Source organism: Vigna unguiculata, chromosome 4 (genome assembly GCF_004118075.2).
Source record: "Vigna unguiculata cultivar IT97K-499-35 chromosome 4, ASM411807v1, whole genome shotgun sequence".
NCBI classification, from domain to species: Eukaryota; Viridiplantae; Streptophyta; class Magnoliopsida; order Fabales; family Fabaceae; genus Vigna; species Vigna unguiculata.
In genome coordinates this window covers 42,214,969-42,242,964 of record NC_040282.1, presented here as the reverse complement: position 1 = coordinate 42,242,964, position 27,996 = coordinate 42,214,969, and the positions used below count along the sequence as shown (strand labels likewise).

At 32.2% G+C, this 27,996-nt stretch overlaps 5 protein-coding genes across 6 annotated transcripts in view; 1 reads left to right on the top strand and 4 right to left on the bottom strand.

Moving 5' to 3' along the window:
* Positions 1-308: 308 nt before the first annotated feature.
* Positions 309-1,862, bottom strand: LOC114180946 (alkane hydroxylase MAH1-like). The gene has a single exon (XM_028067239.1). It carries the CDS (start codon positions 1,860-1,862, stop codon positions 309-311), a length of 1,554 nt encoding a protein of 517 aa, XP_027923040.1.
* A 4,548-nt stretch (positions 1,863-6,410) lies between these two features.
* On the top strand, positions 6,411-8,905 carry LOC114182164. The gene is made up of 2 exons (XM_028068954.1): positions 6,411-7,165; positions 7,629-8,905. The coding sequence occupies exons 1-2, from the start codon at positions 6,951-6,953 to the stop codon at positions 8,401-8,403; spliced, it is 990 nt and encodes a 329-aa protein (XP_027924755.1). The 5' UTR covers positions 6,411-6,950; the 3' UTR covers positions 8,404-8,905.
* Positions 8,906-9,291: 386 nt separating this feature from the next.
* Positions 9,292-13,150, bottom strand: LOC114182163 (altered inheritance of mitochondria protein 32). The gene is made up of 5 exons (XM_028068953.1): positions 12,819-13,150; positions 12,606-12,691; positions 11,078-11,386; positions 10,354-10,437; positions 9,292-9,829 (listed from the first exon to the last, which is right to left on the bottom strand). Exons 1-5 carry the CDS (start codon positions 13,125-13,127, stop codon positions 9,508-9,510), a joined length of 1,110 nt encoding a protein of 369 aa, XP_027924754.1. The 5' UTR covers positions 13,128-13,150; the 3' UTR covers positions 9,292-9,507.
* Positions 13,151-13,788: 638 nt separating this feature from the next.
* On the bottom strand, positions 13,789-17,796 carry LOC114182161 (protein kinase PVPK-1). Of its 2 annotated transcripts, none has more exons than XM_028068951.1 (3): positions 17,583-17,796; positions 15,849-16,975; positions 13,789-14,849 (listed from the first exon to the last, which is right to left on the bottom strand). In XM_028068951.1, the coding sequence occupies exons 2-3, from the start codon at positions 16,871-16,873 to the stop codon at positions 14,009-14,011; spliced, it is 1,866 nt and encodes a 621-aa protein (XP_027924752.1). In that variant the 5' UTR covers positions 16,874-16,975; positions 17,583-17,796; the 3' UTR covers positions 13,789-14,008. The 2 variants fall into 2 exon arrangements, with proteins under 2 accessions (XP_027924752.1, XP_027924753.1); XM_028068952.1 differs by having other exon boundaries at positions 15,849-16,882.
* Positions 17,797-24,701: 6,905 nt separating this feature from the next.
* LOC114181739 (nuclear pore complex protein GP210) overlaps positions 24,702-27,996 on the bottom strand; it is a 44,785-nt gene continuing 41,490 nt past the window's right edge. Inside the window, exons 39-42 of the mRNA XM_028068275.1 lie at positions 27,744-27,907; positions 27,520-27,619; positions 26,823-26,992; positions 24,702-25,517 (exon numbers count right to left, since the gene is read on the bottom strand). Coding sequence (XP_027924076.1) covers positions 24,996-25,517; positions 26,823-26,992; positions 27,520-27,619; positions 27,744-27,907 — 956 coding nt within the window. The 3' untranslated portion in view covers positions 24,702-24,995. The remainder of the gene's footprint in view (positions 25,518-26,822; positions 26,993-27,519; positions 27,620-27,743; positions 27,908-27,996) is intronic.

Genomic DNA, 27,996 nt, shown 5'->3' with positions numbered 1-27,996 from the left:
AGTTTTCTCTTTTGAGTGCAAAGGTAAAGATAATGAATGTGTCATTTTTTTGTTTTTAATTAGCACTTAAGTATTGGATATGAAAATTCAAAGTGAGTTCATAAATTGTATTGTTAATTATATAAATAAAAGACAATTCACACAGCGAAACTTTGTTGTTTGCACACATCCTTCAACACTATCACTCTATCATAGGGAACAGAAGTATAGGATAGGAAGTTCTAATGGCTTGTAAACACACATACAATGCCTTATTAAATATGTTTATAAGAGACAAAAAACTACCACTATCAAAGTGAGTTTTTGCATCAAAGGTCTCTTTTCATTATCCTAACCTTCAACCCATTCTTCATGGAAAGCCCAAATGAATGGCTTGGACTTGCAACATGACCTTCAGCCATTTGGAAACGATAACTCCACAACATAGAAGCTGCCACCATCTTCATTTGAAGCAAAGCCAAGTCCTTTCCCAAGCAACTTCTTGGTCCTGCATTAAAAGCAATGAATTTGTATGATGCTACTTTAACAATCTCTCCTTTCTCAGATATCCACCTCTCTGGCTTGAACTCCAAACAATCTTTTCCCCATGTCTCTTCACACCTCCCCATTGCATACAAAGAAAACATTATCATTGTATTGCCATTTACTCTATGCCCACTTGGAAGAATATCAACTTTAACTGCTTGCTTCCGTTCAATAGGAATCGGAGGGAAAAGTCTCAGAGCTTCACACAGAGCACCATGCAGATAAACCAGCTTCTTCACCTCCTCCATACCTAAAACTTCCCCAGATACAGATTGCTTCAGATCATCAAAACCATGACCATATTCATCATTTTTCTTTTCATTAGTCTTAAAATGATCTTTGATCTCTTCAAGAATCTTAGCTTCCACTAAAGGGTGTTTGATAACAAGCCAAAAGAACCAGGTAAGAGTCGAAGCCATGGATCCCCTCCCCGCTACAATAAAGTTAAATGCAAAATCCCTTATGAACTTATCATTATGCTCACATCCTCCCTCTTCTGTCATCCAAAGACTTAGCAAGTCCAATGGAACTTCCTTCATTTCTTCCTTTGTGCACTTCCTTAACTCTTTTCGCTTGGACGTTATGAATGAATATATGAACTCATCAATTGTTTTGGATGCTTCTGTCATCTTCTTCTCTTGACCAATTTGGAGCCACTTTTGGAGCTTCCATACAGAGTTTGGCACCGTGTGTCTATAGAATATCGACTTGTCAGACATTCTAAAAGCCTTCTCAACTGCAACTACGGGGAAGTCAATAGAAAGACACTTAGGATCGTGTCCTACAGTTGTTAAGCATATGTTATCGAAGGTGAATCGCAAGAAAACATCTTGAAGATTCACCATCCTCCCTAGTTGTTGTGCATGATCAAACATTGGAAGCAGGCTTGTGAGTATCTTCTTCTGAACGGTTTGATCAATAAATGCTTTGAATCTTGGTTGATTCATCAGAGAATGGAGAAGGGTTCTGATGTACTTCCATGTCTCATAATCGGCAGCGATAAACCCATCTCCGAATGGTTCGAAAATCTCACGAAAGTCATGTCCCTTGACATAGTTGTCGAAGTTCTTGCACAACATGTGTTGCACGTTGCGGGAGTCACAAGTGACAAAATAGTTCATGTTGGTGAACCATGGTCCTTTCAAGTCACCAGAGCCTCCATGTTTTATGAGCCCTTCAGTGAAAAAATCATGAAGGCGCCACAAGTTGAAGAGCACGGTTGGTAACATGCCAAGAATGGGGTAATCCCTCAAGAGGGGGTGTTTGCAACATCTTCTGCGGTGGAACATGTATAGGGAGCACAACACTGGTACTATTATGGCTGCATATAGAACCATGGCTACCATAGATTTGCAAAAGTGTTTGTTCTTAATTTTAGAATGAGATGGTTTTCACTTTTTATAATGTGTATGACCTACATTTTTGTTTGTTACACTTTCACTGTACAGAAAATGATTGAGAAACATTGTTTTGTTTTTGGAAAAAGGTTTTTGACACTATTTAAACATTTGATAACTTTTTATAGTCTTTACAAAAGTTAACTTTTATATTTTTAAAATAAAGAGAAAATAAATAACAGTGAAAGATAATGTCAAATGGTAGTAAAAAAAAGAATAATGTCAAAATACCAATGTCTTTTATTTTTTTCTTCTTTCTATGATTTCTTAAGGAAAAAAAATAGCTCTAAAAATACTAGAAATAGCTTTTAAATATTCTCTTTATAAGGAAGGAAGATAATTTGTAGGAGGATATAACATTACTCTTTGTTTTATCATACAAAAGGAAAAATTGTGTATATAAGAAATAAATAATGTGTGTTGGTGGAAGGTCAGGCATTTAATTGCCCTTCTTATGACAAATGGATTAAAGGTTTGCATAATTAACAAAAGAACAAGAAATTGTTTATATATAGAATAATTTTATATTTAGAAGCTTTTTTGCGTGCACGTAATTAAAGTGTTTATTAGAGAACTTAAGGTAAGAAAATCACTGAGTTAGGGAGGAAGTAATATATCCTTTTATGTTGAATTAATGGCATACAATAGTGTGTTGTCGTTTTGGAAAAATATATTTCAAAACGTTAGTAGTTTATGCTTCTAAGTGTTTGTAGCTTAATTGTAATAATGGAAATGTTTAACATATTTTGAACACTTTAAATTGATTAATGAACTTATGTAACGGAAAAAGATGCGTTGATACCGATGTTTGTTCCTACATCCTTATAACAAAATATTGAATTAAATTATTGAATGCAAAAGTAATAAAATTGATTGCAATTTTTTAATAAAGTGTAACACTTTCTATACCGGTTATCACAAGAACTTCCATGATGAGTGAGATCGGTGATAATTTTGTAATAAAATACAAATTTATTATATTATTTTAAATTTAAAATATATGTCGATTCTTCACTATAACCAATATAATATCTTTAATTTCCTTCTTCCGTTCTAGCCTTCTCATGTTACACTTCACACTCCCAACTCTCCTCCTCTATACACCCTTGTCTCCTCCTTGCCTCCTCAATGCACTACACCCTCATTCCTTTGGTGGGTGTCAGTGTTGCTCTCGCTCTGGCTTGGTCGCTTTCACTCTTTCTTTCTCTCAATGGGTTGCTCTTGCTCTCATAGCTCTCTCGTTTTTGGCAAGTCGATGTTTTTCTCTCATTTAGGATTTTCTTCATTCCTTTTATCTCTTTCTCTCTCTTAATCAATATTTTAGGTTTCCACTGCCATCCGTACCAACATGTCGGCGGTCAACTTTCAAATACTCTTTCAATGCCTTAACATTTATTGTAAACGTTGACGTTGTTAAGAAATACTATGCTTAGAAAAATAAATTAAAAAAGGAAAGTAGCTCGCTATGCTCAAAACCTTGTAAGGTAGCTTAGGTAAAAGTTAGACAACCTGGTAGGCTGAAAACTTGAAAAGAATGTGATAAGGATGACTCTAAGAGCACATCTGGTTATGTTTCTTATTCAGTTCAGGAGCAATGTCATGGATGTCAAAGAAGCAACCAATTGTTACTCTTTCAAGCAAAGAGGCAGAATTTGTGGCTACTGCTAGATGTGCATGTCAAGTCATATGGATGAAAAGGGTTTTGAGGTTTTTAATTAATTCTCATAGCAGCACTAGAATTATATGTGGTAATAGTTCAACTATTAAACTTTCAAAACTCCAGTTATGCATGGAAGAAGAAAACATATTAGAGTGTGCTTTCATTTCTTACCGGATCTTGTAAAAGACAAAGAAGTTAATAAATTTGAGGCTTTCCATAAACATAGGAAGAATATCGAAATGGTTGATCTTGGTAAAATAAATTTGGATAACGTCGGACCATTAATGCACCGACGTCAATTGACGTCTGCTAATTTTCTGACGTTATTTTGACGTCACCCAATACGACGTCAATATTTGGACAGACGTCAAAGATCAAAAATATCAGACGTTAAAAGACTTTTTTGTGTTAGTATAACTGCATACTACAATCAATTTAAGAGAGAATGAAACAAACTTTATTATTTTTAAATATGTCAAATAGTAATTACCTGTGTTCAGAAACTTTTTCACAAGAAGGGACATTAAGTTTCCATAAGAAAATTTTGGTTTGACATCACTTTTATCTCTCACATCCAACACTAGATTTTAACAGTAAAATATTACATTAATATAATAAAATTAAATATAAATAAAATTTTATTATAAAATAATTTATTTAAAAGTGTAAGTTGGGAGTAAAGAAAATTACACTGTCAAAAATAACATTGCCCTTTACATTATAATACCAAATGAATATATGAATATTTATGAATTAGGTTGATATATAATATATAAATTTATATAACTTGTGGTTTTAGTATTATAAATAGATATGTAAATTTAATTATAGATAAAGAATTGTATTAAAAAGACATTTAAAATGTCTCAACGCATATAAGAAAGAAAAAACTAAGAAAAATAAGGAAAACATGTGTTTTTAATATAAATATCCATAAAGTTCTAATTTGTTTATCTGAACCTCATAATTCATCTATAACAATATATAAAGGGGATTTCCCTTTTTGTGTCCACATTTCAACATATCAATTTTACCCTTTAATTATAATAATTTATTAAATTTTTAAAAATTGACTGTTACTTTTACAAGCTTTTTATAAAATTGGTTATCTTTGCTCCTTCTCTTCTGCTTTATTTATCAATGGTTATTTTTTCATCTGTTCTGATATATTTCACTTTATTTTTAATAAATATAATTTTAGTTTATATATTAACTTAATAACATTATAATATTATCACCTACTAATATAATATCACGCATATTTAAAAAATACATACATCACGCATATTTAAAAAATACATACATCACACATATTTAAAAAATACATACACACAGGCACGATAGCGTCTTTTTACGCTAGTCCATTATAAAGAAGAATACAATGATCAATGTCTTAAGATATAATCACTTAAATTGCATATATAAGATAACTTTAATTTTTTGTGTTTTTCTTCATCAAAAGAAAAAAGTAAACTGAAAAATTGATAATATACTAGAATTCATTATTTATAATTACTAAATAGCTCTTACCTAAGCCATATTATTTTGAATGAAGAGTGGCGAGAAGATATTCTTTGAATGTGTTTTCTCGTTATACATGAATATATGTTTCTCTTATTTATTTGTGTCATTTTTTTATACTAATTCTAATTATTATATTTTTTACTTTTCTATTTATGTATATTAGTTTATGACTACTATTATTATCTTACGATAATTACTTCCTTCATTCTTTTTAAGCGTGGTTTAAGGTTCTTCTGAATAAATCGAGAAAATGTAATAAATTTTCTTATCTTTAATAAAATATTTTATTTTACTATTTCCATTTTCACATCACAATAAATGTATATATATATATATATATACATATATAATAATTAATATTAAGTGAAAAAAAATAAAGATATTAATGAAAAAAGTAAATGAAATTGCCTTAAATTTTGAAAATGATAATTTAATCAAAAAATCATTAAAATGTGACACTGAAAAGGAACACACGAAATAGTTTCTAAGGGAATTGACAAATTCAGAGAAGAAAAAAAAGAAATAAATAACAAATTTTGTCAAACATTTGTTTGTTTCTTTGATGGCTTACAAAAATATTAACATTACCTCTACTAAAATGTACTTTTATTTTTTATGTAATTTATGTCGCTTTGTGTAATAATAGGTTGAGATGCATTTTACTTTATAAGGTAAATATAAAATAGATACTTATGATTTCTTTTTGAATGCATGAAATCCTTTTAACTATTGTATATCCATAAAATAATTTCAAATCTTATAATTTCATATTTTGAAAATTCTATAAAATAAAAAGTATAAAAGTCTTCTAAAAAATCATTAAAAAAACAATTACATTGTAATAAAATATTTTAAAAACCACATACCTTCTTTTACGGGAAAAATTCTTTTGAAATCCGAATGCAATACATTCCATTAAATATTCTTAACAAATTACTCATTTAATGTTATTAAAATAGTTATTTTTCTGATCAATTATTTCTTATGTAATCTCATTGATTACTAGAATTAAAATGACTTTTCTAATTTAAAAAATATTCTCTCACATAATATTGTTAAACATAGATAATATGAAATTGCAGCAGAATCAAACAATAATTTATTTCCATTAGAAATATTCATCTTAAAATAGAAAAGTACGGATTCTAAGAACATGAATGCATGTAATCAAGCCTAATAATCAAATTTGATTATAAAAAACATTTTTTTAATGTTTTCTTAATAAAGTATGGTATCTTTTCATTTAATTGTTGTGATTCGAAAATCATTTTTTAATTTTTCCTTTTTTCTGTTTTGTACTTTGCTTCTGATGTTATCATTCTTTTTTCAGGTATTGGTGGCTTAGCAGCAACAATGGTCAAAAGGAGTTTGGTGCCATGATTGAAGAAAAGAATAAGAAGAAGCAATGTTGTGAATGTGATTCACAAGAGTTATTGATTTCACATAGTTTATGTTCTTTCCAGAGTCCTAGTCTCAGCTATAAGCAAACCTACCCCATTAAAGCAGAAGCACAAAATCAGCAGAAAATTGACCAAAAATATTGAACAAAACCAAAAGTTCACTGCGTTTGCTTCCATATAAGGAAAGTTAAAGATTCATTCTTAGGAATCAATGTTGTTTTTTATCAGTACCCAACAACAAAACACACACCAAGAGAAAAGAAAAATGCAAAAGCTGACCAAAAGAATTGTATGTTGCTTCTTGCTGAAACAACGGATTGGAATACCCTCAAAAGCTTAACATTGCCTCTTCAAGCAACCAATCTTGTTGCTACAATTACCACAGAGCATTGAGACACAGCAGAGGAAGAAACTGAACCAGGTATCTATCTGCAGAGAGCTCCAATGGAAAAAGAGATTTTGGAAAGTCTTTGGAATGGTGATGGAGAATCTCAAGTTCAAGCAGCTTTGGAACTCTGCAGATTAAGCAGAAAGCAGAGGCACAAGTTGGAAGAAAGTAGAGTCATGGTTCCTCTTATTTCCATGCTTCATTCTGAAAACTATGAAGCAGTAGAAGCTGCTCTCTGTGCTTTGCTCAGTCTTTCCTTTGGCTCTGAGAGGTTAGTTCATCGTTTCATTGTAAACTTCTCCCAGTTCTTCTTATAATATATCAGTAATTTTTAAGTAATGGGAAAAATTGGAATGGAGGGTGAGAAAGATCATGTATTCAACTCTTACAGATAAAAAAATGGTTACTTTTTGAACTTTGATTTCTGTTATAACCCTGATGAAATTTTAAACACTCTGAGTTGAGAGTGTTCAAGAGGACAAAGGGTTACCAAGAATAATTTGTGTCCATTTTTATTGGAGTAAATAAAAAGTCTGAACTTTTTAGTTTTCTGGTAGTGGGGCTAAGGAATATGTTCTTGGTAACAAAGAAAACTTGCCATTGGTTAATGATAAACTGTGTCATCATGTTTCTTTACCTAAAAGTAATGTATAAAACACAAATTCCTTGTGTTGTACGAATTCCTTCAAAAGTTTCCTTAATGGTACAGAAAACTTTTTCCAAAATTTTTACAGAAACAAGATTCGGATCATCAAATATGGAGCTTTGGCAGTTCTGGTGAGTCTCCTCCACTGTGATAGCCAGAGAGCAACACACTTGACTTTGGCAGCAATGCTAACTCTCTCTTCTTGCAAAGCAAACAAGGTAGCAATTGCTTCTTCTGGGGCTGTTCAGCTCTTGGTTGGGTTTGTAAACAATAGCAATTGCAGCATTCAGTCTCAGCTTGATGCTATTGCTACTCTGCAGAATCTTACAACCTGCAAAGAGATTGTTCCATTGATTGTGTCTTCTGGGGTTATGATGTCCTTGCTTGAACTGATCCACACCTCAGTAAAATCATCTCCATTGGTTGAGAAAGCAATTGGGTTGCTAGAAAACATTGTGTCTTCATCAGAGAGTGCATTGTGTGAGGCTGGTAGTACTATTGGAGCAATCAGGATACTGGTTGAGACTGTTGAAGATGGATCTTCAGTGAGCAAAGAGCATGCAGTGTGTGTACTTCTCCTTGTGTGCCAGAGCTGCAGAGAGAAGTATAGAGAGTTGATTTTGACAGAGGGAGTGATGCCAGGGTTGCTTCAGTTGAGTGTGGATGGAACATGGAGAGCCAAATCCATGGCTCGAGAACTTTTGTTGCTTCTGAGGGACTGCTCCAATTATAGCTCAAGATGTAAACAGATTGATCATGAGCTTGTAGAGAGGATAATGGATGAAATTGAAGCAGAAGGAGAGGAATTGGCAGATACTACTTTGAGATTGGTGGAGGAGATGATTGCAAAGCTTCACGCTTAATCTTTGCTTGCATCAGTTTTTTCTTTTTCTTCTTTCTAACTTATTGGCGTTAATTATGTTTTTGACAAGACTTCATTGCTGAAAAGATATTAGTAAACTAATGTAGAATTGACAGCATTGTTGTGTACATAAAATTGGTTCGGGTTTTCTGGTATGTTTTGCTTGGCTTCTAAGTTTACTTGTTCCGAATTACAAACCTTAGAAATTTGAATTCGATTAGTTTGGGATAAGATATGATTGTCTCTCACTTTGGAAAAAGTGAAACAAATAAACATGTATACGTGATCCCTAGAATCATGTGGGGTCTTCACTCTTGGGTCAAGACTTAAATCCCCCCAATGAACTAAAGAGGTGAGGGAGTGCTTTAAAGGTAGTGGTTTAAACTTTTAATGTAGGGGTACTGAGTTTTAATCAATATTATTAGTCACACTAGTTAGTAAGTAATGGTTTCGAATTAGAGTGTAAACCCTCTTATACTATTGCAACACTCTATTGCATATTTAAGGATGAAAGAGACAAAATCCAGGAGAACATTTGCCTAGGTAATTCACAATTCATTGCCACCAAGATGAAGATAACGCGAATAAAACTAGAGGATTATAGAAAAAAAAAATGTGAGATGTTTAAATTATGTTACTTTTATACTTTAAAAACTATATTATCCTGGCGGCTTAGAAGATTAATTTACTTTGACGTAAACGAGTCTATTAGTGATAATGAACAAATAATTCCTTTTTTCAATTTTGATCCCGCTTGACAATGTTCTAGTTAATTCTTGATGAAAACAATCATTGAAATATTAGTGAATAACATCCATACACCAAAATATTATAACGTATATGATAAGCCAAGAGACATAATTTAAAAAAAAAAAGACAAAAAATAAACTGACCTTAAGAAGCTAATTTACATTAAAAGAAGAATGTAATTGAAATTTACTGAACCAAAATTCTATAAATAGTTGTAAAATTGTAAATAATGAAGGGAGTGGAACAAAAATTTTGATGAAGCAAGTGCAAGAGTGTTTGATTTGGTGTAATGAAGATAAGAAAAACAATGAAGCAGAAAGTAGTAATTTAGTAGAGAAGGTGAAGTGTTGATGATTCAGGTTGACCTTCTGTAAAATTTGTAAGCTATAGCAACAGCTGCCAAAGCTCCAAGAATACCACTGACTGTAAGAATATCACGCTTCTCTAGTGAAGGCCAATTACAACTTAGAGTGCTCCCCTGCCTCTTATATGCCCCTGTCTCTTTCTTTTGCTCAACACTTGCACTTCGGCAGCAAGAAACACCATTAGAACCTTGACAGCATCCTCCCACATTTTCCTTCTTGCTCACACTGCCCTTTCCATTATCATCTCCATTACCAACTTTCTGCTCATCTGCTGCTACCTTCACTTCGGCAACACCTGCTCCCATTTGGCCCCTGAAACAATCATCCTCCGTTATAACCAAGTCTCGTGCTTAACATCAACAACCAAAGCTAATCAAGACTGTTTTAACATGAATATAGTACATCAAGACCGAGAGAGAAAATAACATCTCATAATTGAATTTTGGGGTTTATTTATTAATCATGATTTACCTGCCTGTGGACTTATTTATATGCGGGACTGGAAACGAGAGATTCAATTTATACTTGTGTTCAATTTGCGTAGAACAAACAAATTGGAGACTCGGTTTCATTAATAGCATACAACTATGATATATTTAACCTAATCACTGCATTAAATCAATCAGCCATGTATATCCATGTAATCAAATTAACACTGATAACTTGAAAATTCCACAATCCCTACTCCCTAGTCCAATAACCAATGGAAGGGTAGTTTATGAATCTTAAGAATATATTTTTATTTTATTTTATACTTGTCTTTAAAAACAATATGTCACTTATTCAATTACCAATTTCATAGAAGATAGATAGAGAATGAAACAAAAAGTACTAACCTCCAAAGTTTTTGGATGACCTCTCCTTTGGCAATTTGTCGGTCCAACAAGGCAGCCACGTCATCCGGAGTAACATAGCCGTACCTGAAATTCATAAAGCGCATCCATCAAACTTGCAACATTAAAAAGCATCCATTTGCCTATGTTTTTTCATAAACATGTTAATTTCAGCCAATTCTTTTTTATTTTTTTATCTGTAGTGTAATATAATAAAGAAGAAGATTTACAATAACTCTCCAGTTATATTAAACCAATTGAATTAGACTCGTCATATTCAACAAACTGAACTATACTTCCTTAACAATTTCAGTTGTCTAAAAAGTATACCTATATATTTTAAATAAAAAAATCTCTTGAAAATATATAACGATGATTTTAAATGATGAAAACAATTATCGTTTCCCGAACATTTACTTATAATAAGTTTATTCAAAAGACCTTTTTCCACTAAAATTAGAAAATATCATCTCCATTCTATATATTTACAGATACATTAAGTTAATGTGCAATAATTTATAGTAAGTACGAGAACTGGTAGGAGGATAAACTAAAGAGAATCTAGAGTACATTATTAAACTAAAATACTGTCATTTAATATCTCATTACGTATTATAAATCATTATCATTATTATTTTTATAGCAATATTGGTGGAAAAAATAAATTATTGGAACTTTAAAATAAAATTGATATATATGAAACATATAGAAGTGTGAAAAAACTGACCAATGACCCGTGATCTTTCCATCTGGTCCTGGGCAGAATATGATGACATTCCCAGCATACTTATGACCCCCAACATGAGAACAAGCCACAACAGATATCTGATCCTTCAATCCCCTCAGCTCAATTTCCTCGTTGAGCTTATCCATCAGAACTGGCCCACAAACACCGCACCGAACATCACGACTTGCATGAGCACACACAAAAATATGCGAACCGCTCAACACACTCTGCTCTCCACCACTGCTCCACTCTTTACCACTCACTATCACATCATCGAAAAACCCATCCACATTTGATTCCTCCAAACCCCTTTCAATCAAACAACAATAAAACTTTCTCAACTTAAAAAACTAGTATTAAAGATAAACACGTTTTGGTATGAGTATAATACTCCATATGCAAACAATAACTTTAAGCACCAAAATATTTACCTGCGCTATTCTTAAGAGATTGAAACTAGTTTCGCTTTATAATCCCTTGTTATATTTATTGTAAACTTAATACACTGTTTAGTTTCATAATTATTATTATTATTATTACCTAATGTGATGTCAAATAAATTTTTAGCTGTTTAGTTTTAGATTATAATAGATTATTCTAGATTCAGAAATAAATTTGAATTGAAACAATTATAGAAAAAAAAAATTATACTAAATAAAATATACCTAGTTTTATCATTGACTAGTTTTGAAAATAAAAAAGAAATTAGAACTAATTACATTTACTCTCCCTCACACTATGCAAAATATGAAAGTGTTTTGTTCAGTTTAACTTATTATATTTAAATGTGATTTTACTATAATATAAATATGCTGTAAAAATATACAAGTATAAATATAAATAACTATAATTATTATTTTATTTCGATATGAAGATATTCTATTTAAAACCAGAAAAAGTATGAATTTCTTTCAAAAGAATTTCAAGAAAAATAGATGCAATTTTGTCATAAATAAATTATTTAATTTTTAACCAGTATATTATTTTCAAATAAAAAATGGAGAATCATTGAACCAAAAACTTAAAGGAAGTAGATACTGTTTTATTAAAAACATGAGATTTTTTTAAAAAACTAAAAAGTGTATGATTATTCTTTCATTAAAAATAAAAAATAAATAACTATTTTAAAATTTAACGGGTTCTATATCATTTATTGTTTTAAATTAATTTCACAAAAAACACTTACTAAATCGATCTTACTGTGATAATATATTCTAATCTTTAGCCTAAACTTTCATAGGTGTATTATGAGAATAAAATTCCAATTGTAATGCAAAAATTATGAAATTACATCAAAGTTTTGTTCCAACTTTAATCTCCCTCGATAGAAATATCGTATATATTTTTAAAATTTCATTCAAAAATCTCTTTATCAACCAATTTAGTAATGTTTTCCACTCTTAACCGGTGTTTATAATTGAACAAGTAAAACAGCCATTAACAATTTAAAAATAAAAGTTAAGAAAAACATAACGAATCACCAATTCAAAAGAAAAACGAAATCAAGCGGTGGTAGATTTTAGCATACTTGTATTTAATCATGTCCGGAAAAATCAACACGTCACCATCGGCGAAACCGGCCTCCTCACGCGCCTCGCACACCGTGATTTTCGTCTGCCGCACACGCAACAAACAATTTCAAAATCAAAATCCAAATCACAATCTCAAATAATTCACGATCCGATTCCGAATTGATCAAACTTCAAATCGATCGCAGCAAATTAAAAATCAGAAACCAAACCTTGACGGCGACGTCGTTTTTGCGAGCTTTCCAGACACTGGCGACGCGATTGGGAAGAGGATCGGCCTCGGAGGCCTCGATGCGAGGCGGCCAGACACTGTGGTTCTTGTAGCAGAGGAACACATGGCGGTCGTACGCGTCGACGGTGCCGGCAAGGTTCTCCTTGTACATCTCCGGGCGAGAGAAGCCGTGCTTGGCATCGTCGACGACGGCATCGGAAGAAGCCATAAGAGAGAAGCGTCGGTTACAGCGAGAGAAAATGGGAGCGTAACAGATTCTGGTTCCGAGTAATATATAAGCTAACGGCATGGGTGCGCAATGCGCATGCGGAACGTTCACTCTTAAAGACGTACGCAATGAAGAAAATGACTCAAAGCGTGCTTTCTTCAATCTGCACCACCCACGCGCTTAGCTTCAAAAAAGTCAAAATTTTATTTTTAAATTAATTTTTAAAAATTCCAAAATTATTTTTTTCAATTAACCCTTTAAAAAAAAACTTTTTGCTGAAGGCGCGCGTGGGGGTGATGGATTTAGAAACTACAGAGGCCCGAGAATGGTAGTTAGATGAAGACCTAAATTTCACAATTTTAGCTCAACTTGCCAGTCAAAGTTAAAAACTTTCAGATTTCTTCATACATAATGATAAAACCCTGAATTTGACATTTCTATCATCAAAGTTTTTTCTTTTTAATCATCAAGAGAATTGAACAACGCTTTCAATTCAATAAACAACAATCATGCGTTTACTTGACCTATTCCTTTGTAGAACTAATTAATTCACAGCTGATGAAATCCAAAGAATAAAAAACTAAAATGATGACGCGTGTTCTTGTGGGAATGCGAGTTAACATGGCAAAATTCTATCGGCGTTTGATCAAAGTCTAAATTTTTAAAGCTTTATTAGTGAGTAGGCGTAATTGGGTAGCTATTATTCGATTCTGTTCACATATTGGTAAGTCAATTGACAAGAGAAGAGAAAGAGAAAGTTGTTACTGAATATAAGGCATTTTGAAAATTCTTACAACAGTTAAAAGTGCTGATCAACAACAATGTAGTTGAAAACATTGGATCATCCTTTTATGGAAAGGACAGAGAAACATGAAACACCAGAAATGAGAGATGGAAAATGGAAACTGGAAACTGGTCCAAAGAAGAAACAGAAACAGTGACGAGATGACATGACATGAGTATCAGAAGAAATCAATGTCTAAATAATTATTACCAGAAGGCTTCACACCAAGGTCCTTTTCCGTTTGAGGAAGATTCATAACCTGTTTTGGAACCTCTGGAGGATTTGCACAACGGATGAGTGCCCAGTTAACATTCTGAAAGAATGGATGCTGTTTGATCTCTGTGGCGCCGCGTCTATAAGCAAGACGATGCTGAGGCTCCTTCACAAGCAACCCTCTGATCAAATCCCTTGCAGCAAAGCTAACAGTTGGAGATTCTGGAAACCTTAGAGGCTGACCAATGACATTGAACAGAGTTGCACGGTTTGCAGAACCTTTGAATGGTGTTCTACCAAAGAGAAGCTCATAGAGGAATATCCCAAATGTCCACCAGTCCACAGCACTTCCATGCCCTTCACCTTTGATGATCTCTGGGGCCAAGTACTCGTGTGTTCCAACGAAGGACATTGATCTTGCATTTGTTGGCTCGGCAATTAGCTCAGGAAGAGGGGTCACCTGGTTGTGCATGTCGTTCTTTGGTTTGGACTTTTTGTCTTTCTTGGATTTTCCGGAGAAGAAGCGAGGTGTGAAGCACGACGGCGGCCGGATGCAGTCCGGCTGCATCACGCAGGTCGGCTCGATGCAGGAGGGCTGAACGCAGTATCCTGAGCTTTTGGTCTCCAAGGTGTTTGATGACTTCACTAGAGTTGGACTCACAGTGCACCTTAGAGAGAGATCAAAATCTGAAAGCATTATGTGACCATCTTCTCTCACCAACACATTCTCAGGTTTCAGGTCTCTGTAGATGATCCCTAGCATGTGCAAGTACTCCAAAGCAAGGAGAACTTCTGCCACATAAAACCTAAAATTCAAGAAAGTGAGTTGAACAAGTGACTGAACTATTCAGACAAACAAATCAAGATGCATCATACATCATTGTCAAAGTTCAAGCCTCCTAGGCATAACTAGAAGATAATATACCAGAAATCTTAATCTATCTGTCAGAAATTGGGTTAGAGTAACAAGGAGTTGTTTCCACCAAACAAGATATAAAAAAAAAGGTCAAATTGATACCAAAAACTGGTATTTTGAACAATATATGGCATAGATAAAACACTAGTTAAGAAAGTGTTGAGGGTGAAAGAGAAGCTATTCATAGCATTCACCAGGGTTGGGTAGAAAATGAGCAAAGAAATGGCTCTTTGTAAGATCACTGAGCATAACATTGATTATAGAAAGAATATAATTTCTATCTGCTGCTAATATAAACTTTTTTGCACTAGTCTAATCATGTATTGCCACTTTATTACAAGAGCTTCAAATGATCCCCTTTTAAGTTTTTCTAATGTAGTAACACGTGATTTGAAAGATAATGTAGGGACTCTCAGTGATTAAAAAAAAACAGTGGATTAAAATCAAACTCAAAGAGAATCAGAATGTCACAATGATGGAAAAAGAATAAGCAGAGAACTAAGGTATATTGACCAATCATTAAGGCAGAAAAAGAAAAGGTAGAGAATGTGCAAGTGGTATGTTTTACAATTAGAATCTGACATGGTCACACAGGGTAGAAAAGCCATGAAATTTTTCACACAATGCTGGGGGTTAGCAATTACAATCTGGTAGTTTTTCTTGTCATTTATAGAATGAAAACCTCAAACGGTGAAAGAAGAGAGTTTTCCTTCAAGACCAACACCAGTTTCACTCCTGGCTCATGATGAAATGAAATACTAGAGTTCATAAATCCAAGGAATATGTAACTAGCTAACATCAAGTGCACTTGATCCTAACTTGTTGTACATGTCTCTTCCTGTTATATATGATACAATTGCAAGAGTCAAATTGAAAAGGAATTGCTAACCTGACAGCATGCTCTGAAAAATACTTCCCTGGTTGTCTTTGCCTTAGTGCATGCAGGTCCCCACCGGGGCAAAACTCCATTACCAAGCAGGAAAATGTTTCTGTCTCAAAGTGTGTATACAATGTGGGTAGAAAAGGATGATCCAGGGACTGTAATATCTCTCTCTCTGTCTGAGCCCTCAGGAGCTTCTTGCGGTTCGCCAGCTCGGTCTTGTTCATGACCTTCATGGCAAAAGAAGTTCTTGTGCCACTCAGTTCCGCCAGATACACACTCCCTATGTCTCCACACCCCAGTTTCTTCAACAATCTGAAATGCCTCATTTCCAACACCCCATCTCTGATTCGAACAGCTTGAATAGCCTCCCATCTTATGTCATTTGCCTTGTGAGGCTTATACAAAACACTGCTCAAACTACTGGTGCTGCTCTCATCACTGGCATCACTGCCAGTACTTGCTCTACATATGCTTGTCTTTCTGCTCTCATTAAAATCACTGGAATTCGCCACTTCTTCACTTTCACATGACTTGTCAACACTGGCACACTCACTGAGTTCAGTGTTGGTGAAACTTCCTTTGGCTTCTGAATAGACAGTGGCTGCATAGAAACTGTTCTGAGGACTTGGGCAGAATGTAGCCACTGGCTGAGAGTGGCTCTTTGCATGATTATGATTATGATTATCAACCGTTCCTTTCCTCTCAGATTCTGACACTACTAACACACCATTTGACTCACAACCCTTGGAATCATCAAGTGGTGGCTTCTTGGTGGACAATTTTGCTGGCAACCCTTCTTTGTTCAAGTTATTGCCCTCTTCATGGGAATGCTTTTGATTAATTACATGGCTGTTTTGATGGTGGATGATCTTAGTTTGATGACCACCATCACAGGTTCTAGATGCTCTCAGGGGTGGCCGAGAAGGTAGGGGAGACCCAGATGAAAGAGGGTCATGATTTACCTGATTTACCTCAGAAACTGAATTCTGAATCTCTGGCAAGGAATCAACTCCATTAACAGGAGACTCCATGAAGGGTATCTGAACAGGCTTAAAAATCCAACTCAGCACACTGAATTACCAACATGTACTCATTCAAAGAGCTCTTAATAACAGAATCTCCTACAAAATTGTCTATGAAATGGACATTTAAGAAAAGAATCAGCAAATAACTATGATAAAGGACAAAGGACATCAATCAACATACATGACTCATGCAATGAAATTAGAAAAGAAAAACCTTCAGAGAATCTGCGAGAGACCCATTTCAGACGCAATGAATCAACAGAAAACCGTAGAATCAATTTAGAAAAAACCCCAAAGGAAAAAATAAACTTCAAAAATTCATACACCTTACTAGTAACCCAAAAGAAAGAATCAGAAACTGCAAACTTTTACATGACTCCTCATTAAGCCTCAAGAAAATTCAGTTCCTTTTGTTTCGAGTTTCCCAAAAACCCCACATGCTCCTTTTGTTTATTTTTGGCAACAAACAAGACCAAAACATGATGTAGGAAGGAACCTCATCAAAGTCACCAATAATGCATTAGACTAAAACACCCCAGGTTGAAAAGTTTGATTCTTTAGAAACCCCTTGAGCTTTCTTTGATTCTACTGCATACAGTGATAAAAAAAAACTCTCCCATAAAGAAAAAAAAAAAACAAAGCTTGGGAAACAGTGATTAAAGTGATCACCGAAAACAAAACAAGAAAAAGACAGAGAGAGAAAGAGAAGGAAAACCTGATCAGGCAATGTGAATGAAGAGAAAAAGAGGTTTTTTTCATTCGTTCATGGAAGAACAAAGCATGTTGTTGAAGAAAGGGAAGAAGAAGAAGATGAAGAAGATGAAACAGAGAGTGAAGTAACTTTGGGGAGTCTTTGAACACACCACTGACAATAGTGAAACACCCTGTGTCTCAGATCCGATCCAAAAGGAAGGAACTAAAAACAATTAACACTAACAATAACAAACAATTCTAAATAATTTCTATACACATTATTATTATAAAAGTTAATAAAGTATACAATACAAGAAGTTCATATAATCCATATAATTTAATTACTATTTTTCTGGGTAACAATGTTGGTATAGTTCATGCAACTTTTTATTTTTTTATAAAATGGGAATGTGTGAATTATACTAAAATAAAGGCATTCTTATCTTAATGTAGTTTCCCTCTAATAAAAGCCAAATTTTTCTTGTTATTGCTTTTGCAAGAAAATTATGGTTTTTAAGAACACTTCATTTTCTTCCATGAACCATGATGCGTGAAGCACTCCTTACCACTTTTTTAAACAATAATTGTGTCACTTGTATACTTATAATTAATATATATATATATATATATATATATATATATATATAATGTTTCTTATATTATTCATACTTATTTTAATTTTATTTCAACCAACAATGTCATTTGTATAGTTAATTTTCAATTCAGTTTTTAAATGTTTTATTTTTGTGTAATTTTTCAATGGTCATTTTAGGTTATTTTCTCTCTCTCTCTCTTTTTTTTTTTTTGTTTCTGTGGTTGTAAATAATATATAACTTTGCTATTTGTGGTATGTGAATTATATATATGGTGTGAAATTAGAGTAAATTAACATAAACTTGTCTTTAAAGAAATTAAATAAAAATATATTTATAATTAATTTCATTTATGGTATATAGTAATCTATACTTTTAAACATGAATGGATTATTAAACTTAATGAAGTAGTGATTCAATTTAATTGTTCAATTATGAACTATGATCAAATCGATAATAATAATTTACAAAATAATACTAAAAAGATATAACATCATAACTTTCTAACACTAAAAAGTAAAATGAAACATTTTCACATCCAAAATATACATAAATTTTCACATTAAAATATGTGTCATAATATTTAAGCTTAAAAATAAATAAGTACAAGAATAAGGAACTTAGATCTACAATAAAATATATATAAAATGATACATTAATATATAAAAATTAATATATATATATATATATACTACAACATAATATAATGACATTTTATTACGAATAATTTATACTTATTTATAATCTAAATTAAATATATACTTTTATTTATCATTAAAGATTTGAAGACAAATCTTAAATATTTTAAAAATCAAAAATACTCGTTAAACCCAATTTACAGAAAATGTTTTACTATTCTTATTAATTTTGAAGAGAAAAAATAGATTTTGACGTCATTATTAAATAAACACTCATTTGACAATCTTATAGCCATTTTGAAATCATTTGGCTTTCATGAATTATTGGATTAATGTTTTAAGAAATAAATTTAGCTGATAGGTCTAACATTTCAAGAATTTTGATTATTAGTCAATTTATTAAAAATGAGAGTAAGAAATTTTTTATTTTTTTTACTCAAAAAAAAAAATTGTTAAGATAAAACAATAACTTCAAAATAAAATTATGATCGAATAAATTCAATAGTCAATATATTTTTAAAATTGGATATGCATGGTATATACTATATACTTTAATCAAAGGTGTCCACTTTAGCTTTTTTGTTTAATGGACAAAGGTTAAAGATACTTGTATTAATTATTGAATATGGAAATTAGTATTAAAATATCTAAGTATACAAGCTTCATTTCCTTTGGAATCAAGTGTTTGATTTTTTTGTGGTTAACATTATCTATTAGACTAAATCTTAATGTCAATTATGGAAATAAATTTATTATGAATATCAATTATTTGATACTAATAAATTTATAAAATCTAATTAATAACCAAAATTGGTTTAGAGAAGAAGAAAAAAGTTGAGAAGATGTGGTGGCACACACTAGTTGGCTAGTTTCTAAGTAATGATTATGACCACTTTCATGGTTTTCTCATATGATGACCCTCACTTACCCTTTAACCTCAAAATAATATCTTTCAAAACTCATTTATGAAATATATGCAAATCAAACCCTAATTAAGAGATACTCTATTTTCTATTCAATTTATTTATTCATTTATTTATATCAACTACTCCTTCAATTCTTATCTATCATTTTTTTTTAATTTAAAGATGACATTTTTTTTAATTATACTCTTAAACTAATTAACAAGAAAAGAGAAAACTTAATTATAGTAATATATATATATATATATATATATATATATATATATATATAATTGGTCTGTTTTAAATTTAACTAAAGCTAAATTGAATTGTTAAATAGCAATATTATTAAAATTTGGGTTAAATATGTTTTTGTTCCTTAACTTTCAGTAAATGTTGGAATTAGTCTATTTCGAAATTTTGAACAAATTTAGTATTTGATCTTTCGAAATACGTGAATTTAGTTTTTTTAGTCAAATTTTGGTAAGTTTATTTGATGTTTTGTACGCATTTCAGGATTGTATTTAAGTTGTTTATACTATTTGACACATTTTTATTTTAATGTTAAGTCAAATACTATTATGAAACGTGCTTGAAATGTCAAATAAACTTAATAAATTTTGATTAAAAAGACTAAATTGACGCATTTTAAAAGATAAATGACTAAATTGGTCAAAAATTTCGAAATGGACTAATTCTAAAATTTACCAAAAATTAAAGGACCAAAATATATTTAACTTTTAAAATTTATATGTAATTTGGAAGAAGTAGTGACCAATAGAAGATTGACATCTGTAATAATTCATGTGGGACCAACATTATGGAATAGACAGTGTGGAACTTGTGGGACCGGGAATGAGGCAAACATGTTTGGAACAATCATTTTCAGATAACAGTGTAAGCAATCATATTCTTTATCAATCACTTTGATTCATCCACACAAGAAAAACTAACTATTCATTCATAGCATCATCTCATACTAGGATTCTGCATGACATGATCAGATGCAGAATGAGTATTTTCTCTTCAACAGGTTTTAGATACACTTTTTATCACTAATCAAAATTCTTAAAATTGTAATCTTTTGTGAGATTTGCATTTTAAAAAGTTGTAACTCTAAGAACAATTTATCTTAGCCAAGTTAAATGTTCTAAGAATTGGGTTTTAGAGTGTGGTTGAAATCACTATCTAATAAAAATCCAAACATTCAATATTTAGATTTATATATATATATATATATATATATATATATATTAAATAAAAAAATAAATATATTTTTTATTTATAAACGTAAAATTCGTTTTTATTTTAAATTGATATATTTTATTTTTTTATACATGAAAAGTAATATATACTTTCGTAATTCAATAATATTGTTAAATAATATTTCAGATTAGTATTGAGGGTTAAATAAATTTTTGGTCCCTCAAATTTTAGTAAAATTTGAAATTAGTCCCTTTTCAACACTACTTTCAACCAATTTAGTCCTTCATTTTTTAAAATATGTGAATTTAATCTTTTTAACCAAATTTTATTAAGTTTATACGACGTTTCAAGCGTATTTCATTATAGTATTTGAATTGTTTACATTGTTTGACATATTTTCGTTTTAATATTAACTCAAATATTATCATAAATGTGTTTAAAATGTCAAATAAACTTAACAAAATTTGATAAGAATGACTAAATTCACACATTTCTAGAGATGAATGACTAAATTTGTATAAAGTCTTGAAGAGAGACTAATTCCAAAATTTACTGAAACTTGAGGGAACAAAAACATATTTAACCATAATATTTAATAAAACACTATTTTAATAAATTACTGAAATATCGGTATAAAACATTTTTTAATATTTAAAAAAAATTAAAATAATTGGACTAAACTATCTACATCTATTTTTTAAAATTTAAAATTTAAAGACTAAACTATATTAAAATTTAAGATATAGTCGAGTGATGCAATCTTATTTGTGGAAAGAAAGATTGGATTTGCTAATAATTATTGGAAACACAGAAGACAGCATTATGAATGAAACAGAGCTAATAGGTTTCACAGGCTGTTTATGTTGTCACAGAAGAGCACAACACAGCTTGCAACATATCTTATATCATATGTAGTTTTTGTTACTCTGCTTCTTCATATGATATGATAAGAATGTTTGGGATTATATGTGAAAAAAAGTTCTGTCCTCTTGCACGTGATTAACTCTGCACACTCAACATTGCACACTGTGGAGTGGAAAGCTACAACCTCTGTTTCATCACACGTCCATCACATAAGTCTCTGCTAAAAAATCACACCATCCACTGTGTATAAACAGACATAACAAGTTTCTATGGACTACCACCATTTTTGGTTGCATCATGTTGTTGATGTGATTTTTCAGGTTTAGCTTAGAGTTAAGAGTTACATTTTTCATTTTCATGTTTTTCTGACCAAATTGATGTCATTCTTATCTTCTAACGAGTTCCTAAACATGTATTCTGCTATCATCATGCAGAGTTGGATGTGGTTCTGATTTATACTCAAGATTTTGTTCCATATTAGATAGAAATATTAGATAAAAATAACATGATTAAACTCTGAAGAAGAAAAGCCTATCGCTGGAGTGCGATGAAGTTTGGATATGGAGACGGACACGGTTAAGAGATGGACATTATTATGGAGATATGGCTTAATTGAAAAACATAGAAGATGGGAGACGACATATATATACATATTATTTTCAAACTTTCAACTAACACATTGTTAACTAACCTAGAAATGAATCTAATTTATTTATCTAATATAAAAAAAGTGAAAAATAGTGATCATATAATACTTTTTTCTTATTTTTATAATCATAATAAAAACTTATGTGATAAATTTACAAGTTTATGATTTTTAGAAAATCATTGAATTTGTGGTTATTAATATTGTGTTGGAGTCATGTCAAAATCATGTTAAACAAAAAAAATGTTTTTCAAATTGGACACTTTACTGATACGTGTCATACGAGCGTTGGTATCCAATACGTGTCCGAGCTTCATAGTTGGAGTGACATGCTAATCACCATGCATATAAAAGCATCATTGTTTCGATTCCAATACATGGTAAAGGTCAATCATCCTTTGAAATATTGTCCGCCTTGGAATGTCGATGCTGTCAAAATATTTAAATTACCTTAAATTTCGACTTTTAAATGATGTGCGACTATTCAGTTTATCTTAAGACCTATAAATTTAATGTTTCGTGGTTTTGAGTTATCCTGATTAACCAAACATCTTTCTGAAACTCCTCATCTCAGAGATGGACCCATTGGCCATCTCTTCATAATTTTGGCAATGGCAATGAGAAACAATAGATCCAAAGGAAGCAATATAAAAACCATGTTCATCAACTTATAAAACTGATATAAACTTTTCCTGTGTGTAATTTGAGCTCAAACATGTGCATTGTCTCCAATTATAAGCCTATTTGCCTCTTCTGTGATTGCATCTCTGATCACCCTTTTATGTGTTCTCATGTAGCCAAATAGTTTGCAACTGTGTTCAATTTTTGTCGTGTACTTGATGTCATGGTGTTCTCATCAACTTCCATCACATTATTTTCTTCCTATATTGTACCTTGTCACTTTTCTGAGATGCAAAAGCTGTTCCACTGAGCCAAAGCTTTTCTTTCTAAGGAAAGCCAAAGCATCAAAGAACTTTCCAATTCTATTCATACTCAAACCGTATATAAGAACTTAGATCTCATTTAAAGATCAAGTTTTGTGGATAAAAGAACTTGTCTAGAAGAAAATATTTCAATAACATTCAACTTGGTAAGTGAAAAGATATCCCTAATGATTTCTTGATGAGCATTGATGGAAGAAGAATTAGAGCATGAAAAGACATAACATAACCATGGGAAAGTGCAACACAAAGTATATGGGTGAAAAAGCAGCTAAGATCCTTTGCCATCATTTGTTTTTGGTCCAGCATGTTTATCACAAATGCAAAGAAGAATTTGAGATGTTTGTATGGTGGGACTGGAACACCAAAATAGTCTCACTTTTCTAAAAGCAATTCATTCATTCACTCTTGCCTAAATACGAATTGGAAAATATTGTTTGACTACTAAATTTTAACTATTTTCTCTTACAATATGATGTGACATCTTCTGAATGGTTTTGAAATATTGAGAATAAGAAAATGAAAAAATGGAAAACCACTCAAAATATGTCACCTAAAGTTGTAAGAAAAAGTTATCAAAATTTAGTAGTCAAAATATCATTGTCCATAAGAAAAATACAAGAGAATTATAATTTCTACAAAAAATTCACTAACCAAAGTAAATCTCTAACTTTTTTTCTTCTTTAAATGCTATTTTTGAGAGTGCAAAGCACAGTTTGGAAGTGTAGAGTCTAAAGGGATAAAGAAGTAATAAAGAAAGGATAGGTTCCTTCATATAATAAGTGTTTTAGATTGAAAAATGGAGACAATAGCTAAAAATAAAAGATAGAAGGACAAAATAGAAAGAGTTGTGGAGGCTCTTGTACTAAAAGATAGAGGGACCATATTAAATTAAATAAAGAGATAAAAAAGACATCAAAAGAATAAAAAAAAAATATGGTACCACAGAAGATAAAAGGACAAAAGGCAAGAAACCAAAAACAAGTATAGCAATAAGCTATATTAATTTTTTTTATCATGATACTAGTATGAAACACCTACCTATTATGCTACGGTCGAAATTTTGATTCATTACTTATGATAAAATTCATTTTTTTTTAATTACATTCCATCCAATGTTTTCCTTTTGTTAACAAAACCTTTTTGACAAATTAATAAATGAAATGACTTTAAATACATGATTAAGATAGAAGAAACAAAGCAAGGCATCTACTAAAATCTATATCTTAATAAAATATGAAAACCCAAATAGATTTGTAATGTTGAACAATAAAATCAACTAACAGAATGTGTTCAAGAGTGTGTACTTCCCAAAATTTTAATGCATAAAATAACAGAGACCAGCATGGTATAATCAAGCCGAAAACATATAAAAATAAGATGGTACAAAGCAATAATAACATTGAGAATACAAGCATCTGCACAATTTGCAGCTTACATGAACAAGAAAAGACTTCAAAGGGGGATCAAATGAAAAATTTGTTTAGACTTCCAAGAAATGGGTGTGCTGATAAATGAAAGCATACTTGCCAATTCTCTTTTGAAAAGAAAACATGTAATCTAACTGATGAACCAAACACAAACTACAAACTTGCTTTGATGCTAGACATATTAGTCCTAGACTACAAATGCTTGGTGTCCAATCTTATCTTCCATAAGGATGGTATCGGCCAGCACCATAACCACCTCTACTGCTCCCATAGAAGGGACCTCCACTAGACCCTCCATATCCACCTCCTAGGCTGCCATCATAGCCACTTTGATAGGCACCGGCACCGGCACCACCAGAAGAACCACCACCACCACCACCATATGCCCCATAATTCTCACTAGGTCCACCATACCCACCAAGATCATACCCTCTACTAAAGCTTCCACCGTATCGACCGGCATAACTGAGGGAGGGATCTCCTCTGTATGGCCCCATCGCACCGGCATATCCTCCATAACCACCAAATTCACTTCCATAGGCACCATAAGCACCACCCCTGCCGCCAGCATAAGCTCCACCTGACCTATAACCACCCCCAACTCCAAAACTGCCACCAAATCCATCATAGGCATCTCCATATCCAGCACCACTGTATGAAGACCTTGAGTCGTTGTAGCGCTTGGATGATGGAGGTGCAGAGTTTGGTTTCTTCGGTTCAGCCTTCTTGATTTCCACCTACATAAGAAAAATGGCAAGGTTATTACTTTATTGATGAAAAAGACTCTAAATAGATAAAATGGTTCACTAAGGTTCTTGATCTGTTAAATGGAAATAATTATGTCTAATGTAAAAAAAAAACGTTTGTGATTAATCAAATAACCTCAGTTGTATTGTTGTACTAAAAACTCATTTTGTTCCTTGTTCTATTCCCTACTATGTTGGTACGGGATTAGTGTACAGATAGTAATAAAGGATAATATCAGTTCTATCATCAAGGTTGACATAAGGCTAATATACTACTCAAGGGAACACACTCTTGAAGATGGCCTCATGTATCAGTAAAACTATACATTAATCACCAAAAAATAGTAGATTTTTCTAATTAATACGCTTGAACTATCTTTCCATATAGTTTACTCTACTGCAGCTTTTGCTTACTATTCAAAGCAAAGTAAACCCATCCTGAAGAAGAATAACATAAGTTAACTAAATTTATCTAAAAAACCAATACAAACCCTCTCGGACCTCAGGAGGCACTGGAAGAAATTGCCACACAAACGGATATTGCCTCGTATAAATTAGAACACAATTGCATGAATACAAACTAAAATGCACGCGAAAATATCTTAATTCCCAGAAATAAAAGCCCCGAGCCTAAATACCCCAACTACCCAAGGAATAACAGATCCCTTGCCCTTTCTTCTAACTGGTTCTTTCACTCCTCTCCTTTTCCTTTTCAATAAGCACTGTTTTCTTTCTAGAGTATTATTCCAAGGTCTCGGCAAATAACTGATTTGGCCAACCGGTTGACCCATATTAATTTCCAATGTGGATTCTTGTTAGAATATTTATTTTAATACTCGAAGCAATAACTTTTACTAAACACAGATAAGTATGATGATATGGAACTATGGATCCGATAATTTGGGTTCAGAACAATGCAACCGGTACGTTGAACTTAATAAAAAGATGAGAAATCATTGCTACTTGATTATTTTCATTAAATTAACAGTTAAAGTTACTGATAACTCCTGAGTTACATTCTTTGAACGAATCAGAGCCATTAATGAGTCTCCACCTTGAAGCTTAAAACCTTTACAAGATATTTTTTGAAAAAGCAAATTCTAAAATATACATTTCACGGTGCAAACAAAATCAAGTTGCTAATATTTTACTATTTCAATCCCGTTCAATATAAACTTTCAGCCAAGAAATTTAAAAATTTTATACACTCAACCCTCAGGATCTGGATGTCAGTTAAACAAGTTAAGAGTAAAACAACGTAATGCATGTACTAGTTTTTAGTAAAAGATTCTTCACCTGAGCTCCAGCAAATTCAATTTTGTTCCCCATGGATAGAAGATCATCAACTGCTTCTTCAGAGTCAAATGTGATAAACCCAAAGCCACGAGATCTGTTGGTGGAGTGGTCCCGCATTATTTGGTGATCTTTTACTTCACCATAGCGAGTAAAGAAGTCTCTGAATTCGTCTGCACAAGTGCATCTTTGATTAAAAACAATACCAACCAAATGAATTGTCGTTCACTGAAACTATTCAATGATTAAAGAGTTAATTTGAAAATAAAAAAAATGTTTTGATAAAAGTAAACTGTAACACGGATTTAAAGGGACAAAAGGGAATATGAAAATAGTCAATTTACTTACACACCATCAAACAAACAAAAGCACGTCATTCACATCAGGACAGATGTAAATTACATGTGGCCAAGTGATTCATAAGAAGAATTTCTAGGAGAAGAAAGCTTGAACATACAAGGTACAACACAACAAGGGAGTTCTGTCTGTCTATAATATCAGAGTAAACCTCTGCAGATCCTAAACAGTACTCTCAAATATAAAAACAGTATTTAATTCTAGGATCTGAAACTTAGATAAATTTTTATGCCCATACTGTCCTCAGTTCGGAGTTTGCTCTCTCAAGGTGTTGCAATGTGTCCCCCTTGTTGACACCTCAGTCAAGCAGCAAAGAATTTAGCTAACTAAAGAGGCAACCTACCTTCAGTCACATTTGAAGGAATTCCACCTACAAAAATTTTCTTTGTCCTAAAATCCTTAGAGCCAACAGCTCCCCTTGGTATCGTCCGCTTAATCTCAACCTATATATGATGATCCCAAAACCATAAGAGCCAGCAAAGTATCCATTCACTAATGACTATAATCAAAACAAAAAACAGGTAACATGACATCCTTAGCCAAGACATCATCAGATTCAAGTCATACTTGTTTTCCATTGATGACGTGAGGATCCTCAATGACTTTATCAACCACCGAGGGATCGGCGTACGTTATAAACCCGAATCCACGAGGTTGCCCAGTTTTCCTGTCCTTCATGATGACCGAATCCGTGATCTCACCATATTTCCCAAAGTGCTTGATGAATTGAGCTGCAACAAATTACACAACACATACGGGTAAGGTTATGAGAAATCAATGCTCAAAGCTGCAAATCCACACAATTCAGAGAAAGGGTTGC

Coding starts and splice junctions, on each gene's coding strand:
- LOC114180946 (XM_028067239.1), bottom strand. CDS start 1,862: ATGGTTCTATATGCAGCCATAATAGTACCAGTGTTGTGCTCCCTATAC.
- LOC114182164 (XM_028068954.1), top strand. CDS start 6,951: ATGGAAAAAGAGATTTTGGAAAGTCTTTGGAATGGTGATGGAGAATCT. Junction 7,166..7,628: donor CTTTCCTTTGGCTCTGAGAG/GTTAGTTCATCG, acceptor AAATTTTTACAG/AAACAAGATTCGGATCATCA.
- LOC114182163 (XM_028068953.1), bottom strand. CDS start 13,127: ATGCCGTTAGCTTATATATTACTCGGAACCAGAATCTGTTACGCTCCC. Junction 12,692..12,818: donor AAAACGACGTCGCCGTCAAG/GTTTGGTTTCTG, acceptor CGTGTGCGGCAG/ACGAAAATCACGGTGTGCGA. Junction 11,387..12,605: donor CCGGACATGATTAAATACAA/GTATGCTAAAAT, acceptor TTTGATTGAAAG/GGGTTTGGAGGAATCAAATG.
- LOC114182161 (XM_028068951.1), bottom strand. CDS start 16,873: ATGGAGTCTCCTGTTAATGGAGTTGATTCCTTGCCAGAGATTCAGAAT. Junction 14,850..15,848: donor TTTTCAGAGCATGCTGTCAG/GTTAGCAATTCC, acceptor CTTGAATTTTAG/GTTTTATGTGGCAGAAGTTC.